General features: G+C 42.8%; 1 protein-coding gene across 4 annotated transcripts in view; it reads right to left on the bottom strand.

Moving 5' to 3' along the window:
• SEPTIN9 (septin 9) overlaps positions 1–19,549 on the bottom strand; it is a 321,204-nt gene that overhangs the window by 30,134 nt on the left and 271,521 nt on the right. For all 4 annotated transcript variants that reach the window (XM_073683981.1, XM_073683983.1, XM_073683982.1 and 1 more), the window contains 4 exons: positions 4,034–4,231; positions 1,063–1,191; positions 751–832; positions 104–241 (listed from right to left, as the gene is read on the bottom strand). In XM_073683981.1, coding sequence (XP_073540082.1) covers positions 104–241; positions 751–832; positions 1,063–1,191; positions 4,034–4,231 — 547 coding nt within the window. The remainder of the gene's footprint in view (positions 1–103; positions 242–750; positions 833–1,062; positions 1,192–4,033; positions 4,232–19,549) is intronic.

Consider the following 19,549-nt stretch of genomic DNA (forward strand, 5'->3'; position numbering starts at 1 on the left):
ATTTGTATGGTCAGTTGATGTCCATTTATTGTGATCAATATGCTGAAGAAAAGGGACCTCATCACTTCTTTCTATCTTAGGAATTAAAGCATCAGTCACTTACGAGTGCCCTGTTGCTGGGATGAAGTATATACAGCAGTGGACCCGGGAATCAGGAATCCTCTTCTTGCGATTGATGTTCAGCTCCTCTTGTAGATACTTCTCGTATTGGTCATTAATGAACTTCATGATGGGCAGCCAGCTATCAGGGTAAGTAAAGGTACAATTTAGCTACAATGCAGATTATATACAGCAACAATCACTAATACCTTTATTTCAAATGCCAAAAGAGGGAAGCAAAAGTGGCATAAACCCAATCAACAACTGCTAGCCAAGTCACATTTACTTTGTACTGCTCTGAAGCTCCATCCCGTGTTATTCTACATTCAAAGCTGCATTCACAATTCTGTTAGCTTCGGAGCTGAAATCTTCCAGCGTCATCTCCTGGCGTGAGCCTTGGACATCACACTAGGCACTGTCCTGAATACAGGCACAGAGCCCTATATTAAGGTCATATGTTTGTCAACAAGCTTGTTTAGTGTTTCCATTAGCAACCAGCAGAATTAAGAATGCAGCTCTGGATTTTTGCAGACTCGTGATCACCATCAGAGAAGTATCGCACAGTAATGGCAACTTTGTTCTACCGTTTACTTAGATATTTTTAAAATACTTTCTTACAACAAAAAAAAAAAGTTACATTAAGTCCATTACCAATTTTCGTTATTTATGTGGTCCCCAAATCCGGGAGTGTCAATAACTGTCAGTTTCATCCGCACACCTTTCTCTTCAACGTCTGAAAAAAAAAAAAAGTGTATTAATATAGGATCAGGTTTATATGTGCAAGAAAATTAGAGGATAACTTCTGGCAACTGTCGGAAAGCTTTCTGCTCATCATCATCTCAATCCTATTCCAACTATTACACAGTACCCTTCTAACAGTGCACCACCACGTATAATAACCCTTATTCTACATTACATTGTTCTTCATGAACTCCATTACCCACAATTCAATCCACATCTCACCATGAGTGATACTTTTAATTTCTATAGTTTTAGGGATTCGTTCCTCGGCAGTGGGTTGCACGGATTTCCTGCTGACCTTGGATTTGAAGAGAGTGTTTATTAATGTGGACTTTCCTAGACCACTCTGACCTGGGAACAATGATAAAAATATATACAATTAATACATTTACCAAGCCACTCTAAACTGACATTTAAATTTTATTTATTTATTTTTTAGTACAAGCAAAGTACCTCCAAAAAGGGAAACAAAATATATAGGAGTACTCCACAGCTCCAGGCACTGCTGACTGAAGCAGCTCTCTCCCCCCTTCTCCAAGCAGAAAGTCCCAGGATAATTTCAGGAGCAGAATTGGATGCAAGTAACCCAAGAGCAAACTAGATTATCACTGAGAAACTGTTCTCGGAGCTAGTGCAAGCTTAAAGAGGGTGTCCACTACTTATACATTGATGCCCTATCCTATATCCTGCACCCGGCCGATCAGCTGTTATCGGTGCTGGCTGGAAGTTCTTACCTGCGGTGCTTGGCCGTCCATCTGTAGTGACCGGCGCGGGGTACTGCACATCCGCCTTCCATTGAACTGAATAGGAGGCGGATGTGCAGTAACAAACGGCGGCCACTGCAACTTGACGGCCAAGCACCGCAGGTAAGTAGTGGACAACCCCTTTAAGAAATAATGCGCAATCTGCCTAAAGCCCAGTACAGCTAAAGAGAAGTAGGGATTTTACCAGAAACCCCAGCTGCCATCTCAACACTTCATACCCCGCTATTGCGTCACTGGGATAGCAATGCAGATAGACAAGCAGCTGCAACCAGTCCACTTAAATGCTACTGTCAGTGATTGAAAATGGCATACAGATGGTTAAATCCAAATGATCAAAGCCATCTGTAGAGGCTGTTACAGCAAGATGTCGGCTGTATATCACAGCTAGCAACTGCCGGGTACGGTGTTCTTAGTCCGCTGCTGACATAGAACATTCTATTACGTCGGGAAAGAGTATGTAGATGGTGGTGCTTTCAAGAGACACATACACATATTAGCAACTCCGAATGTAGAGTTTCAGTTTGACAATGTTTTTTACTAGTGCAAAACTAGAGAGTGTGATCATTTTAGCTGTTCATTTGCAGCTGTTGGATTGTCAGATCTCTTTAGTAAGCTTCTGAGAAACCTAAGGTCAACTATTATTTTGTCAGCAAGTTTAATAGAATAACAGATTTACTATCAACTTTTAAAGAAGCAAATTAAAAATCTAAGAACCAATGTAGCTGCAATTCCTGTTGTTGTTTCTAATTAAAGGGGTTGTCCTAACTTGTTATAATGGGTAAAATAGAAAAGTGCTTGTAAAAAGCAGCAACTTTGCAATTTACCTATTAAGGAGGGATTGTCCAAGAGACAAAAATAATGGAAACTGTCCTCCCACGGCGGCGTAGCTCCAGCAACGTTGGCGCTGCTATTTCCAGCGTGATACGTGACATTGCTTTATCACGTAGCCGCCAACTAAATTACCTGAACGCGGCAGCCAATGTCACATTATCCCACTGGGAATAACAGCGCCGACACCACTAGATCGTTGCTGCATCAGGAGGAGAGTAGAGTAAACATTGCTTTTATTTTCTATTGGGCCCTGAAGTGACTAAGCAGGGGTTGTCCAGGAGTGGACAAACGCTTTAAAACTTCTTTCCATTCTGATGAACTAAGGGATTGTGGCTTACTTCTTGTTGCCTAGATTACCGGCCACCTCTGCAATCTATCAGTGGTGGTTAGCCTTCTAGGCAAGGTATTTGCAGCATTGGAGGAGCACACCAATCTGTTCAGCTTCAGAGCTGCACTCGCAAGCCGAATAGCAGAGGCAAAGTCACCTCGGCTAGCAGCATCAGAGATCACACCGTTCAGACCAGCGACATGAAAGCCTCCTCCTAAAAAGCAACAAAAAAGCCCGGAGGTAAGGAAGCAGTGTGCTCCTGAAGACAGAAGATTAAACAGCTCCTTCAAATCCAGTATCTCTGTACATAAAAGGAACCAGTTTTGGTTTACTAGTACATGGCAATATATAGGAAAACTCAGGATCTGTACACGTAAATATATCATTGATGAAGTACTAATGCTGTAAAATCTTCTGTACTTTTCCTCTATTATTCCTCTGGGAAACACATGAATAAATTGACAACTGTGTTTTACTATTTCTCATGTCATCGTTTCAGCCTGTGTCAAGACACCCTATACACCGGATGGATAATAACACCCAGTTGTCAGTTTGTACATCCATTCCCAGGAGGAATAGAAGAGGAAATGCAAAATCTGAGTTGTATTATTTCTTACATCATTTTCCCCTACCCAAAAATGATGCAAATATTTAGTAAAACAGACATGTCAGAAGAGTTGCCGGATCAGCTTTGAGAGCCTTGTCCATTTTTGACTTCTTAGAATTGCAGCGTTAAAATTTGCTAATGATAGAGAGTACCCACATGGCAGCGGTAACCTGAGAGAACATGGCAGCACGGCTATTCCTTGCATTGCATGGTGTCTATGACAATCAACAGACTATCTGTAAATTGTATGGTCATGCTGGTTCTTCCAACAATTCTTCGTAGCCATTCTTCTGCCTGGTTAATTGATGGTTGACCTAAAAAGGCGTTTTCTAGACCAGACAATCCCTTTACCTTCTTAAAGGCTCCCCATCAGTATTGCCATGACTTGTACCAAAGTCAATGCCACTGTCAATGGCAGGCAATCATGGTTAACAATACAGTAATATTCCCTCTGAGGAACCCACAAGAACTGCATTGGTCTCAGGTGGGAAAGGGTGACAAATGAGGCACAAATAAGTAAAATTACAACTAAAGCAGATATGATGCGGCTGTGGCTTATTTCTGTGATTATCAGCACAAGTCAACCATATTCTGCACTGAACCCACTGCGGAGTACAGTCATTGGCACAAGCTTGTCATATTAAACCATTTCTAGGTACCTACCAACCACCATGATGTTCAGCTCAAAACCTTGCTTCATGGCCTTTTTCCTCATCTGTTCCAAAATGGCATCTATTCCCACGTAACCAAAATCTGTAGCAGGCTTTTCCCCCACTCCCCTGGTAGGAAGAGGCTGCTTCACGCCCGCATCCCTGATCATGTCTGTCATGGTGACGGCGTATGGTTGGATGTCCTCAATAACTGCAGAAAAAAAGAACAAGAGAAAACATGAATGTTACCGATAGAAGAAGTATGTGTTGTCCTAATACCATCTGTGCCACACGTAGTTTGTTATCAGCAGCACATTAGTTTGCATGGTGCCCAGTGTTTGGGTAACCAAGGAGGGGGGACGAAGGCTATTCAGTGCAGTTTGGTGGCAACATCAAGAATAATACAACCTGGGCTGTACAAATCTCAGGAGCGCCACATGCTTATGATCCACCTTCCTTAGTAAATAATTCAGGAGTTAGGACACGTTGGGCATTTTTATAGCAGGGCAGGATCATTTATCCAGCCTGTATGGAACCTAAAAGTTCTCTGATCAGGAATAACAGGACGCACTCAGCAAGATCTGTTGAAAGAACATTTTTGGTATCAATATTTAGCCAGGGGAATACTTGACCTTCATGCCAGAAGAAAGTGAAATCAAACCCACATCTCGTTATAACTTAGGTCCCTTAGAATGCAGCTGCCCATACAGTAAAGGATTTCTAACAACTGATACAAGCGGACTTGCTTTTAAGAGATACATTTTATACAAGTAACGTCTTATGCAATAGGAACCAACGGATCTATAATACAAAATGCGCGTAAGCAAACGGCGAATCGATTAGTGCAAAAAAAGTAGCGTCACGATCTGGTGTGCACACGGAAAGAGCTGTGCTGCACCCTAAACATACTATGTTAAAGGGGTTTAACCATGAACTAAAGTTAATTTTAAATCAATAGATCTTGGAAAAATAATAATTTCCACAATTGGATGTGTTTAAAAAAAATGTTCCTGTGCTGAGATAATCTTATAAATGTTCCCCTGCTTTGTACTGTGTAATGGCTGTGTCTGACTGTGCAGGAACATGGTCAGATCATACCACATCTCCTGGGCAGGGGAACATTTATAAGATTATCTCAGCACAGGAACATTTTATTTAAACACATCCAATTGTGGAAGCTATCATTCCTAGATCTATTGATTAAAATGAACTTTTGCTTGTGGGAAAACCCCTTTAAGTGTCCCTCCTACCTACACTGAAAGGTGACGATATATTTCTCATGTCACCCTACTTGGTGCCCTCTAATTGCCTCCTCTGCTGAGATCAGAGTTCTGTTCCTCATGTCTCCAAGATGGCTACGGCAGTGGCAAGTCTGAACCACACGAGTACCACAGCGCTTTTAAAGGTATAGATCTAATTAGCCACTGCAGAAGCCACCTTAGAGGGCAGGATCAGCGATCTCAAAAGAGGAAAATTGATGTGGGGTAACTACCGTATAGGTGACATAGGTATGGTCATGTTTTAGTGCCAGGATGGAGGGTCACTACATTGTTAGCGTTCAATCCAACTCCGGCTTAACTCTGACTAGGAAACATTGGTAATAAGATGATCACCATCATAACCAAGGCTGTGATCCAGCTTCACCAGAATCCTAAATGGCACTCATCACGTAAAGACTCACCCTATCTCCCATATTACTTCTTGGACACCTAAAGGGACAACACATGTAGGTTTTATGCATAAGCATATTTGCTGTCAATATCCCCTAAAAAATAGCCATTTAAAAACATTTTATTGGAAATATATTAGATGAGCAAAGCCCATTTTCTGCATAATTGTGAGGTTTCTGCCTTTATAGGACAACCTTATCTGAATATGATCATATACACAGCAGTCCAAGTATGCACAATGTGGCAGCTGCCCAGCATGAACCACAACATACCATTCCCCAGACTTTGTAGTCGCAGTTTCATACACCAAGAAAACCCAGCTGCCACAGTATTACCACAGAGAGGGCAGAAGGAAAATTTTGAACCCAAGAGGGCATCAGAGGACAGAGAGGTGAAATGAATAGTCATGCTCTGGAGCAAAGGAAGCACAGAGCATGAGTCAGGTAGGAAATGTAGAAACTCGGGAATAGGTGGGGGGGGGTAGGGGGACAGCACAATCTGGAAGCAATGTAGATTTAAAAGCAGAAGGAAAAAAAAAAAAAAAGAAGAGGGCGTGGAAGTAGATGGCAGGCTGAGCTGAGACCTTTGTTCATGTGCCTGTTAAGAATTGGGGGCAATCCCAAATTATAATATAATCATGGTAGGAACCACAAGGCATTAACATTCTACACACAATTCTACCTACGTAGTCCATAAACCACACACATTTACGTGATTGCAACCCTCTCCTCACTTCCTATACAACTTTTTTTTTTTTCTTTAAGAGACGACATTGTGGTTTAAAACAACTGAAGCGCAAATCCGAGGGTGGTCACGGGTAAAACAGTACAGGAAACAGCACTTCATCGGCATATGAACTGACATAGCTATAGAAGCAATGACTTTTACAAAGTACGACTGCAGCGGCGGCATACACACAAACTAGGCAAGTCTTGTGTGTATGATGCACCATATGGCTCCAAGTTGATGTCCAAAAGATAGCCAGAAATGGGAGACGCTCAATATGAAAAGGTCTGATCTCACTCTAGTCCAGAATGAAATTATTTGGTAAACCCCTTTGGGAGAACTCAAAAAGTTTCCATTACTGAAATGTTGCAAAATTTTATTTCAATCATGTGTGTCAGATTTTCAATGATAGACATCTCTTAGCAGTGCCAACGGGGTTACACCGCTGTACAGAACGTTGTTGCCTGGTAATCCATGGTGGTCTTCTCACATGTATCCAGGACATATCAGAAGATCAATTTGACTTTGATTTCCAGCTGTAAACCACTAAATCCCTTCTTATTCTGTAATATGGTATTAAACATGAATTCCCCATTAGTTCTCACCTTTCAACAAATGTGACGGCAAGCCAGTAAGTGCAACACATCCTAAGTCACGTTTAATGGTGATGAATCAGATCTCCTTGGATACACGACAATGCTGCCAAAGTTCTTTCAGGACGAAACAATCTGCCCAAACTTACAGCAAACATCATTCATGGCTGGGTGACATATGCCCCAGAATAGCTTAACCATTTCAAACACAGATGCCTGTAGCAAACCAAGCTGTAACATTAAAGTGCAAGTCTACATTTGCTACATGCCATTGTTTAGAAGCTGAGGAGCAACTGTAATGCTCTGGAAAATGATGCAGTAAATCTCAACAATGGCTTCATAAAATGAGACTACCTCACAACATTACTCTATAGCAGCGTTTCCCAAGTGGGGTGCTGTTGAAAACTTCCAGGGGTGTCATCACACACTGGTTAAAAATGGTGGTTGGAGGGCACTGCAGGGCACTAGACAAACCCTTTGCTGTTTCCTGCAGTACCAATGATATATAAAATTGCCCCCTTGGATAGAATTTAATGTAGAAGTGGCTCTAAAGCATACGTGTCAAACTCTGGCCCGTGGGCCAAATCTGGCCACCAGGTTGATTATATTTGCCCCGCGACACTAGAACCACCACCCCTATGGGGATCCATTCTACTGTATGGAGGACTATGGGGGGGGCAATTCTACTGTATGGAGGAATATGGGGGGGGGGGCAATTCTACTGTATGGAGAACTATGGGAGGCCCATTCCATACGGAGCACTATGTAGGGCCCATTATACTGTATACTGGATGGCCCATTGCTTTGTCCAAGTTTTTCATTTTGGCCTTCTGTGTGTTTTGAGTTTGACATCCCTGCTCTAAAGGAAGCCATAATCGGCACCCTGCCTAATGTCATCAAGTCTCCAAGACAACAATGGCGGCACGAAGATGTTATTCATCAGGAGAGTAGGTAGAAAACTGGGCTGCATTATGTGAGGAGAGGGGTTATGTTATTCCAGGGTGCATGATGCAGATTTATTTTTTACTCATATGTTCAAGGGCGCAATGTAGATTATAATAAATATATTATATATATATATGATATATATATATATATGATATATATATATATATATATATATATATATATATATATATATATATAGATATAGATATAGATATAGATATAGATATAGATATATATAGATGTTTGTTTTTTCATTTGGAGTAAGTGCCCAGAAGTAAATTTATTTTGGTCACGGGTACTGCAATAGCAAAATGGTTGGGAAGCACTACTATATAGAGTATATGCCATCATAATAAATCATAAGCCATCATACAGCCACAGGAATACAACAGTCTTCAAGAATGTCATGCATTTCCTTTGGATAAATAAAATAATCACGACACCTATTCCTCTCCGCCTTAAGAGACAGAAGAGTTTTTCTGGCTAATGTCAAGAAGCTGTGTTGTCTAAAATGAGATCTTGCAATACCCGAACAGTTCTGTATATAGTTTGCCTGAATGACAAGACGCCACCGCCGCAGAGAAGGAAGACCACAGAGATCTGGAGGAGTGGGGCAATGTACGGAAAAAGGCAGCAGAGTAATGCCAAGGTGCAACTCCCTAAAAATCAACCTATTATCTGTGCTACCCTGTCCTACAAAACAAGATCACTGAACAAGATGTGAAATTAGAGGAGAATATTCAGCCAAGGGCAACTTGACTGATCTCATGAAAGCAAAAAAAAGAACGGCTCAGAGCCCTGACCACTACCTGTTTTTACAAACCGCAACTGTTCTGTGATCATCTCTCCTGCAGAGGATACACGTGACCTTGTCGCAGTGCTCGACTCCTAAAAGATAAATATTACCCCGCCAATAGTCATATATACACTGCAGTCAGAATTCACACACACTAGGGATCATGTATCAAACTGCCTATACATGAGGATACATAGTATATGAAATACTATATGCATCATTGTACTGTGCCATAAAGAATGCCAACAGTGCTTCAATTACTTACTTTTTCTATACCTTGCATAGTTTTTGTTTTTTTACTAAGCAATCCATACATTGCATTCAGATAAGGGACAGCTGCTGTATCCCGCGTGACGTGCACCGCAGAGCCTCGGCGCGCCCAGTGTGACGTGCACCGCAGGTTGAAACACTAAAATACCCAAGAATCCTTCCACTCTACAAGCTCTTCTACTGTATCACTGAGTTGCAGTTAGTAACGAATCAGTGCTCAGCTTTACTTTTCCAAATGACAAGTTGCTATGGGCAACAAGAATTTGAATTCTCTGTAACCATTTTAACAAAATGCTCATTATGATCTCAAAACACAGAATATTGAAGGGTTATTTATGAGATGTACGAACAGAGTAAACACACTTGTATCCCCCTCCAAGGACCTAATTAGCATTACTAATTGAATGATACCAAACAGGAGGGATGGACAGCATGGCAGAGCTGTGGGCAAACCCTAATAGCCCAGCAGTAAGAGGACACCGTTAACATGCCTGAACAATGTACTGGATATTAATTCTACTGACAATTCTGTATGAAGGCAGTGGTGAGAACTGAACAGAACGTCATTTAATATGGCAGAAAGTGCTGCTCCCTGTGCGGGCTCAGGAGGGTGTGTGTACCCCTCTGCCATCTCCTGCTCCTCCCCTGACAGACGAGATGTTAAGAGCTTCCTGTTTATGTTAAGACTACAGAGAGAATAAGAAAGGGGAGCCAGCACATGTTATCTCCCTACAGGGGGGACAGAGGAGGGGTGATGCCCCTCTTACTGGCCTGACACTGGTCTCTTTCTAAAGCACACAATGCCCTGTGCTGTACCGCCCCATAACCACATTAATACCGAGCTTCAGTTACTGCAAAATGATCTGTAAATGTGCAGATATCAAATTTACTAGTTAGATGTCATTTATATCCACAGACAAGCAAAATAGCAAAAAGGGTCTTTGTAGGAGGTTATATCCACATGCTCAAATTAAACACACACTATATAATTATATACAGTCATGGCCAAAAGTGTTAGCACCCTTGGAGTTCTTGTAGAAAATGAAGTATTTCTCCCAGAAAATGACTGCAATTACACAGGTTTTGTTATACATGTTTATTTTCTTGATATGTACTGGAACAACAGAGGAAAAAAAGGCAAATAGGACATCATTTCACCCAAAAATGGGCCGAACAAAATCGTTGGCACCTTTCAAAATTGTGGTTAACCATCAGTTCACATTTGATTCAAAAAGGCTATGGCAGGAGGACCCCACTGCCAACACAGACATAAAAAAGCTAGACAGCAGTTTGCCAAAATATACATGAGTAAGCCAATATCCTTTTGCAAAAGAGTCTTGTGGACAGATGAGACCAAGATGGAGCTTTTTGGTAAAGCACATCATTCTACTGTTTACCAAAAATGGAATGAGGCCTACAAAGAAAAAGCACAGTACCTACAGTCAAATATGATGGAGATTCAAAGATGTTTTGTGGTGGTTTTTTGTTTTCTAGCCAAAATGCTGGATTACTAAATCGTTGGACAATGCCAGATTACACAGGTCTTCCAAAAAAATTTCAAGAGCTGTTTTGGCTATTGCACATCATTTTTAATGTTTTTTGGTGCGCTGAATCTGAAAATGACCTCTATTTTGTCATAGAACATCATGTTTCCTGACAATTTAGGTAACTATGTTAAATAAGGCAATACCGCAAAATAAATTAAAATACTTATAAAATTAATTTTTCATGAAAATCATTTTTGAACTGAAATAAGCTCACTAAAATCTGTGAGGCTCCTCTTTGTACATTTATGGTTGTGAGTAGCATCTGGAATGTCTCTCGGAAGCATCCAACAGTTGTCTGCCATCATTGTAATGCTCCATTTTCCCTGGTATCTTCTTTCCATCTCTTTAATGTCCTGGTGGAATCGCTCACCTTGCTCTTCACTCACCGCTCCCAAATTTTCAGGAAAGCAGTCAAGGTGAGTATGGAGGAAATGCACTTTCAAACTCATCAGGCAACCTAAAGCTTGAAAGGCTTTCAGCATTCGTCCGACGATCTTTTTTAGTCAGGATCTTCTTTATTGCCTAAAAATTTCTTTACAACCTCTTTAAATGCAATCCACCCTTCTTTTTGAGGATCTGTCATGGTATTGACAAACTATCAGTTATAAGCCTTCTAATGTCTGGTCCGACGAACACACCTTCCTTCAATTTTGCCTCCGAAAGGCTTGGAAACTTGGTGACCAAGTATGTGAAGCATTACCCATCTCTTGGAAGTAATTTTACCAATAGCTTCATCAAGCCCAATTTTATGTGGAGAAGTGAGATAGAAGAACTTTATAGGGAGGTACAAAAGTTTCTCAGAGGACATTTTTTTTTTCACCAACTGTGAGCACCCTCGGCTGCCAACTCTTCTTAGTCCAGTGATTTTGTCGATCTCGACTGTCCCACAGACACAGAAAACAAGGGTATTTGGTATACCCAGCTTGTTGCCCGAGAAGCATGCACAAGACCTTCAAATCCCCACACGCTTGCCAACCGTGTTCTTCATATTTAAGTTTATGAAGAGCCAAATTCCAAGTTCACGTAGGTTTCCTTCAAGTGTACGGAATGACTTACAGGGATGGAAGCGTAAAAACCGCCGTTGTGGAGTAAAACTGCTTTGAGACTTCTTTTTGAAGAATCTATAAAAAGACGCCATTGCGCTGAATCATATTGGATTTTGAATTGACCCATCACACCTTCGATATCGATGCAATCAACCAACTTGTCTTCCTGGGCAAAGTAAGGAACAAACTCCTTTTCACGATGTCTGAACTATGAAAAAGACACTCCTGGTAACAATAAATTCCTGCTTTTGAGCCTTTATCAGAGTAACTCAGCGACATCTTTGGGAAGATTCAAGTCTCTTACTAAATCCTTTATCTCCTCCTATGAAAAAAAATGTGTTTTTTTATCATCTTCAAAGTCACAACTTGATTCGTCATCTGGTTCAAGTATGATTCCACCCTCAGAGCTAGGTATCTCTTCCAAGGTAGCAGGGGCCTTGGGTACTGGTATATCTGTGCCATGGGGGATGGGACGAATTGCTGAGTGAAGATTGAAGTATGAAATGGAATGCTTCCATTTGGAATTATACCCTTTCACATTGGATGAACAAAAGTAACAGTCTTCACTATGGTTTTTTTGCTCTCACCATACCATAGGAATCCCATAATGGAAAGCTTTTTTTTCTTACCCTTGAACCAATTTCAGAGGTCCTCAACACACCGTTTGCACACTTTATGAGGAGCACAAACTTTATCTTCATCTCTAAGTTTTAGTATGAAGTATGCAAAGTATACTTTTTTCACAAAGTCTGTAATATTCAGCTGTTGATTCAACACTGTATATTCACCACAAATGAAACAGAAATGGTCAGGTGAATTAATACACTTCAGGAAAGCCATAATGCTAATTTGGGGAAACACGGCTGATTAATGAAATTCCAATGCAAGTTTCTTGAAAGCATAAGGACCTTTCATTATGTCACTAACCACCTGACTGCCACCAATCATACAGTTCCTATTGATGTTAATGGGGAAATAAAATAAGCTGCCAGTCGATGATTCACACCAAGGTTTGTGGCAAGTCCTGACCTTTAGGATTTTTGTCAATATTTTTTTCGTTACCAAAATACATGGAAATTATATGAAAATAATCAAACAGCTTTTTAGTTGCAGACCTGTGTTATAGAACAAGGACACATTTCCGATCACTACTTTTACATGTAGGCTCCATCAGAACAAGGTAGATGGATTTTCCATTCCTTGCTGTCCATGAAGTTCTTTTCTGTTCACAAACATTTGGAAAGGAGTCTCGTACCCCTTAACAATGAAATGTTATCCAGCATTAAAATTAACTGATCAGTTCAGTCCCGTCCCTCACACAGGCTGAAAATAGAATTAGACTTACCGGTAATTCGGTTTCTAATAACCCACCACGACAGCACACAGGAGGATGTAACCCCACCCTAATAGGGACAGGAAATACGAAGAGGTTTAAATAGCCCCTCCCACATCCTCCCTCCAGTGTTATTTCAAAGGTCCACAAGAGTATAGATGCTTCAAATTAATTTTTATTTCTACTGATCAAACTGTAATAGAAACAATAAGGGAGGGGGACGGAATTACCCGTGCTGTCGTGGTGTGTTATTAGAAACCGAATTACCGGTAAGTCTAATTCTATTTTCTCTAATAACCCCCCACGACAGCACACAGGAGTTATATCAAAGATATACTAGGGAGGGACAATAGCCTGAAGGACCTTCCTTCCGAAGGCTAAATCTCCAACAGACATTAGGTCTAGTCTGTAGTGTTTGGAGAAAGTATGAATTGAGGACAATGTGGCAGCTCTGCAAATCTGTTCGATGGATGCGCTGGCTTTTTCAGCCCAGGAGACAGATATCGCCCTTGTAGAATGGGCCTTGAGCTTTGCTGGAGGAGGCAGATCCTGGATCTGGTAAGCCTCCGTAATCGCCCTCTTAATCCAGTTGGCTATTGTGGATTTTGCTGCTTTCTTTCCTCTGTTTGGACCTTGTGTATGGACAAATAGGTCCTTTCCTTCCTTCTTCTGTTTCCTGAAAATAGTGCAGTACTATTCTCTGAACGTCCAGAGTGTGGAATTCCATCTCTTTTTTGTCGTTTGGGTTGCCACAAAAAGATGGAAGGATTATCTCCTGAGATCTGTGGAAATTTGAGACCACCTTAGGTAGAAATGAAGGGTCAAGTTGGAAAATTAGACGATCTTCCAGGATTCTCAGGTAGGGTTCGTTGATCGAAAGGGCCTGTTACTTCACACACTCTTCTGGCTGTAGTTATTGCCACCAGGAAAGCAGTTTTTCCATGTCAGCCTGTCCAGTCTTATGGCTGATAAGGGCACAAAGGGTGAAAGGGTTAACCCTTTCAGAACAATGTTAAGGTCCCAGGGGGGAACCAGGTCTGTTACTCTAGGGTGGATGCGGGTGGCTGCTGTCAGAAATCTTCTCAGCCACTGATGTTCCGCTAGTCTTTGATCGTAGTAAGAACTTAACGCCGCTACCTGGACCTTAAGAGTACTAGGTCTGAGTCCTTTGTCCAGGTCTTCTTGTAAAAAGTCTAGAATCTGAGCCACATCAGCCCTATGAGGGTCTGGGCGAGTGGCTGCACACCACCTTAAGAAGGTTTTCCAGATCTTATAGTAAATGGTGTTCGTTACAGGTTTCCTGCTCTTCTGGAGAGTTTTGATGACTTTCTTTGAGAGGCCTCTTGTCTTTAATATCAGGAATTCAGAAGCCAGGCAGTTAGGTGTAGTCTCTCGGGATCCGGATTGTGAATCGGTCCCTGGACAAGGAGATCCTTGATGGGAGGAAGGATTAGAGGGCTCTCCACACTCAGACTGGTTAACGTTCCGAACCAACTCCTTTTTGGCCACAAAGGGGCCACTAGGATTACTCTGGTCCCTTCGATCCTTATCTTCTGTAAGGTTTTTGAAAGGATAGGTAGTGGGGGAAAGGCATATGCTAATTTGAACTCCCATTTGTAAGTGAATGCGTCCATGCCCAGGCAAGGGCCGTTTGGATCCAGGGAGAAATATTGAGGTACTTTCTCGTTCTGGTGTCCGGCGAAGAGATCTACCTCTGGATAGCCCCATCTCTCGACTAACATCTGGAAGACGTCTGGGTTTAGGCTCCACTCGCCTGGATGAATCTTTGTTCTGCTTAAGAAGTCGGCCTGGATATTGACTGAACCTTGGATATGAAGAGCCGACAAGGATAGAAGATGATATTCTTCGGCCCAGGAGAATATTCTTGCTGAGATTGCTTTTAAGCTTTCGTATCTTGTGCCCTCTTGATGACGAAGATGGGCTACCGTGGTGATATTGTCTGAAAATATCTGAATGTGAGATTTCTGGACCAGAGGCTCTGCTGCTCTGAGGACTTCCTCTATGGCCTTTAGTTCACTGAAATTCGATGAGCGTTGGCTCACCTCTTTGGTCCATATACCCTGGAATAGCTCTTGGGAGACCATGGCTCCCCATCCCTTTTCGCCGGCATCCACCTTCATGGTTACCAGCGGATTCTGGATCCATGGTACTCCTCTGTTCAGACTTTTTCCGTTCAGCCACCAGAATAGAGGAGTCCTTACTCGTGGTGGTATAGGCATTCTCCTGTTCAGAGACCGTGGAGATCCGTCCCAATTCGTAAGGATGTGGTTCTGTAATGTTCGGGTGTGCGCCTGAGCTCAGGCCACCATCTAAATACAGGAAGTCATACACTCGAGGACCGACTTGACGTTTCTTAAGGATACTGATCTTCTGCTCCTCGGGACATTGATTTTTACTTTTATCATGACCTGTTTTTGTTTGTGAAGTGGATGTATGCGGATGTGGTAATATACATCCTGGAGGTCGATTGTAGCCATGACATGGTCCTGTCCTATCAGAAGGACCGTCGATCTGATGGATTCCATCTTGAATCGTTGGTAGTGGATATACTGATTCAGTGGCCTTAGATTGATTATAACTCTGTGTGAGCCATTTGTTGTTTTTTTATTAGGAAGAGCCTGGAATAATGTCCTGTGCCTATCTCTCTTGTAGGAACCAGGGATATCACCCCTGAGGACAATAGGTCTGTAAGACCTGATATCAGGGTGGCCTGACGACTCTGAGAGGAGAGCGGTGTTAACCTTATCCTCTCTGGAGGATAGGAGGAGAAATTTATTTTTACTCCGAACTCGACAACCCTCAGGACCCATGGGTCTGAGCAGATTTCTTTCCACTGAGGGAGAAAATTCGAGATGCGGCCCCCGACTGTCCTGACGTCATGGTCTGTTTGGACGTTGGTTTTGGGAGAGAAAAAGATTTTTGCCTCCTCAACCTTTTGGGTAGCTCCATCGTCCTGTTTTGCCTTTAACCCTATATTGAGGGGTCTGCTCTTGGGAGGGACGAAAAGACCTCTTCCTCACATTCCTATGTTCCGGGAGGGCCTTCTTTAGAAGATCATCTAGGGCTGGCCCGAACATGTATTTCCCCTTAAAGGGGATGGAACACAACTTCATTTTTGATGCCATGTCGCCGTTCCAGCATTTCAACCATAGGGCCCTTCTTACAGAGTTTGATAGCCCAGATGCTCTTGCCGCCACTCTCATGGATTCTGCAGAGGCGTCTGCTAAAAACCCCGTAGCCTTCTGTAGAAGTGGTAGGGATGCCAAGATGTCTTCTCTGGGGGTGCCTGAAACTAGGTGTTCCTCCAGTTGATCTAGCCAACGAGCCATTGATCGAGCTACGCCCGTAGAGACTGTGTTGGTGCTTAATAGTGTTGCCGAGGTCTCCCAGGATTTCCTGAGTAGTCCCTCCATTTTGCGTTCCAAGGGATCTTTTAATTGAGAGGAATCTTCAAAGGGCAGTGTGGTTTTCTTTGCTACTCGTGCAATTTGGATATCCACTCTTGGGACTTCAGACCAGCATTCTGCCGTCTCATTGTCCACAGGAAATCTATCCCTTAACTCTGTAGGGGTATTTAATTTCTTTTCTGGAGATTCCCACTCCTCTAAGACTAAGTCCCTAATACTCTGGTGTATAGGGAACACCAATTTTTTCCTGGAAAGTAGCCCCCCCAAACATCTGATCCTGTACTGTTTGGTGCACTTTTTCTACCTCGACCTCCATAGTTCTCCTTACTGCCATGAGGAGTTCCTACAAACTATCTGATGGAAAATAATCTCTCTCTCGTTGGGAGTTATCAGGGGTTGGACTTAGTTCACCTTCCTCTGGAAGATCTTCCGAGATATACAGTGGGTACAAAAAGTATTCAGACCCCTTTAAATTTTTCACTCTTTGTTTCATTGCAGCCATTTGGTAAATTCTAAAAAGTTCATTTTTTTCTCATTAAAGTACACTCTGCACCCCATCTTGACTGAAAAAAACAGAAATGTAGAAATTTTTGCAAATTTATTAAAAAAGAAAAACTGTAATATCACATGGTCATAAGTATTCAGACCCTTTGCTCAGACACTCATATTTAAGTCACATGCTGTTCATTTCCTTGTGATCCTCCTTGAGATGGTTCTACTCCTTCATTGGAGTCCAGCTGTGTTTAATTGAACTGATAGGACTTGATTTGGAAAGGCACACACCTGTCTATAGAAGACCTCACAGCTCACAGTGCATGTCAGAGCAAATGAGAATCATGAGCTCAAAGGAACTGCCCAAGGAGCTCAGAGACACAATTGTGGCAAGGCACAGATGTGGCCAAGGTTACAAAAGAATTTCTGCATTACTCAAGGTTCCTAAGAGCACAGTGGTCTCCATAATCCTTAAATGGAAGAAGTTTGGGACCACCAGAAGTCTTCCTACACCTGGCGGTCCAATCAAACTGAGCAATCGTGGGAGAAGAGCCTTGGTGAGAGAGGTAAAGAAAAACCTCAAGATCACTGTGGCTGAGCTCCAGAGATGCAGTAGGGAGATGGGAGAAAGTTCCACAAAGTCAACTATCACTGCAGCCCTCCACTAGTCGGGCCTTTATGGCAGAGTGGCTCGACGGAAGCCTCACCTCAGTGCAAGACATATGAAAGCCCGCATAGAGTTTGCTCAAAAACACATGAAGGACTCCCAGACTATGAGAAATAAGATTCTCTGGTCTGATGAGATGAAGATAGAACTTGTTGGTGATAATTCTAAGCGGTATGTGTGGAGAAAACCAGCACTGCTCATCACTTGCCCAATACAATCACAACAGCGAAACATTGTGGTGGCAGCATCATGTTATGTTGGTGTTTTTCAGCTGCAGGGGCAGGACGACTAGTTTCAATTGAAGGAAACATGAATGCGGCCAAGTACAGAGATATCCTGGATGAAAACCTCTTCCAGAGTGCTCTGGACCTCAGACTTGGCCGAAGATTCAACTTCCAACAAGACAATGACCTAAAATAAAAAAGGAGTGGCTTCAGAACAAATCTGTGACCATTCTTGACTGGCCCAGCCAGAGCCCTGACCTAAACCCAATTGAGCATCTCTGGAGAGACCTGAAAATGGCTGTCCACCAACGTTGACCATCCAACCTGATTGAACTGGAGAGGATCTGCAAGGAAGAATTGCAGAGGATCCCCAAATCCAGGTGTGAAAACTTGTTGCATCATTCCCAAGAAGTCTCATGGCTGTATTAGCTCAAAAGGGTGCTTCTACTCAATACTAAGCAAAGGGTCTGAATACTTATGAGCATGTGATATTACAGTTTTTCTTTTTTAATAAATTTGCAAAAATTTCTACATTTCTGTTTTTTTTCAGTCAAGATGGGGTGCAGAGTGTAGTTTAATGAGAAAAAAAAATGAACTTTTTAGAATTTACCAAATGACTGCAATGAAACAAAGAGTGAACAATTTAAAGGGGTCTGAATACTTTCCGTACCCACTGTATATCTCCTCTTGAGAGTCTTCCTCCCCTCTGGCGGGCTAATCTTCCTCTTTTTGGCTGCTGAGGGAGTAGATGTAGAACCCTGACTAGGTGAAGGCGAAGACAGAGTGACCGAGGCTAAGGAAGATTTGATCTCCTGGCGTACAATCCCCTTTATCTCCTCCATTAAGGAAGGTTGTTCCTGCCTGATAATCTTCTCCCTACAGTCCTCGCATAGGGGCTTTCTATGGGAGGACGATATTTTTTTTGTACAGATGGGACATCTGCGTGACAGTTTAACTTTTTCTCCATATGCAGGTTCCTTGTCCTCCTACAAGAGAAGAAAAGGGGAGGGGAGGTATAATCACTATTTCCTGCATCTGGGAGATGAACTACCAGTGCCATACTTACTAGGACCGGACCGGCGCTGGGCTCTACAGATACAGAGCGAAAAGTTTCAACAAACATGGTTTTGTCCTACCTGTAGATGTCTTCCTGTCCAGGGCTCCTTTTATGGGCGACCGGACCAGCGCCTCCCTTTAGGGCTCCTCCCCCGACGTCCAGGTGAATATTTCTGATCACCTGCGGCATTCCGCTCTTCTTCCCCCATAGTTATTTGATACGGTTCACAGTGGAACGCAACTGCCGGAAGTGACGTCATCATCCACCGCCCGGAGTCCGACGTCACTTCCGGCGGCGCGGCGTGCACTCCACATCCGGGAGCCGCCATCGCCCGCGCATCCAGAGGGGGAAAGGAGGAGAAGATGGACTGGAGAGCTCAGAGAGACCTCCGGTTGGTCAGAAGATCCTGCAGATCTTGCCCGAGAGTGCGGACTGCAGGAGGGGGTCCCGAATCCAGAGGAGACGGGAGCAGCACCCTGAGGAGGAGAGGTAACGACAGCTCGATCCTCCGCTGCCCGGATAGTAGCTTTCCCCCAGTGCCTGTCGCCGACCCAGCACACCGGGGATGACCTCTTCATCCCCGATAGGGACAGGAAATAACACTGGAGGGAGGATGTGGGAGGGGCTATTTAAACCTCTTCGTATTTCCTGCCCCTATTAGGGTGGGGTTACATCCTCCTGTGTGCTGTTGTGGGGGGTTATTAGAGAAAACCACTGAAGAAATGAAGGACA

The sequence above is a fragment of the Phyllobates terribilis genome, unplaced genomic scaffold (assembly GCF_046119375.1).
Source record: "Phyllobates terribilis strain yellow unplaced genomic scaffold, ASM4611937v1 Scaffold_5__5_contigs__length_657084704, whole genome shotgun sequence".
Classification (NCBI taxonomy): Eukaryota; Metazoa; Chordata; class Amphibia; order Anura; family Dendrobatidae; genus Phyllobates; species Phyllobates terribilis.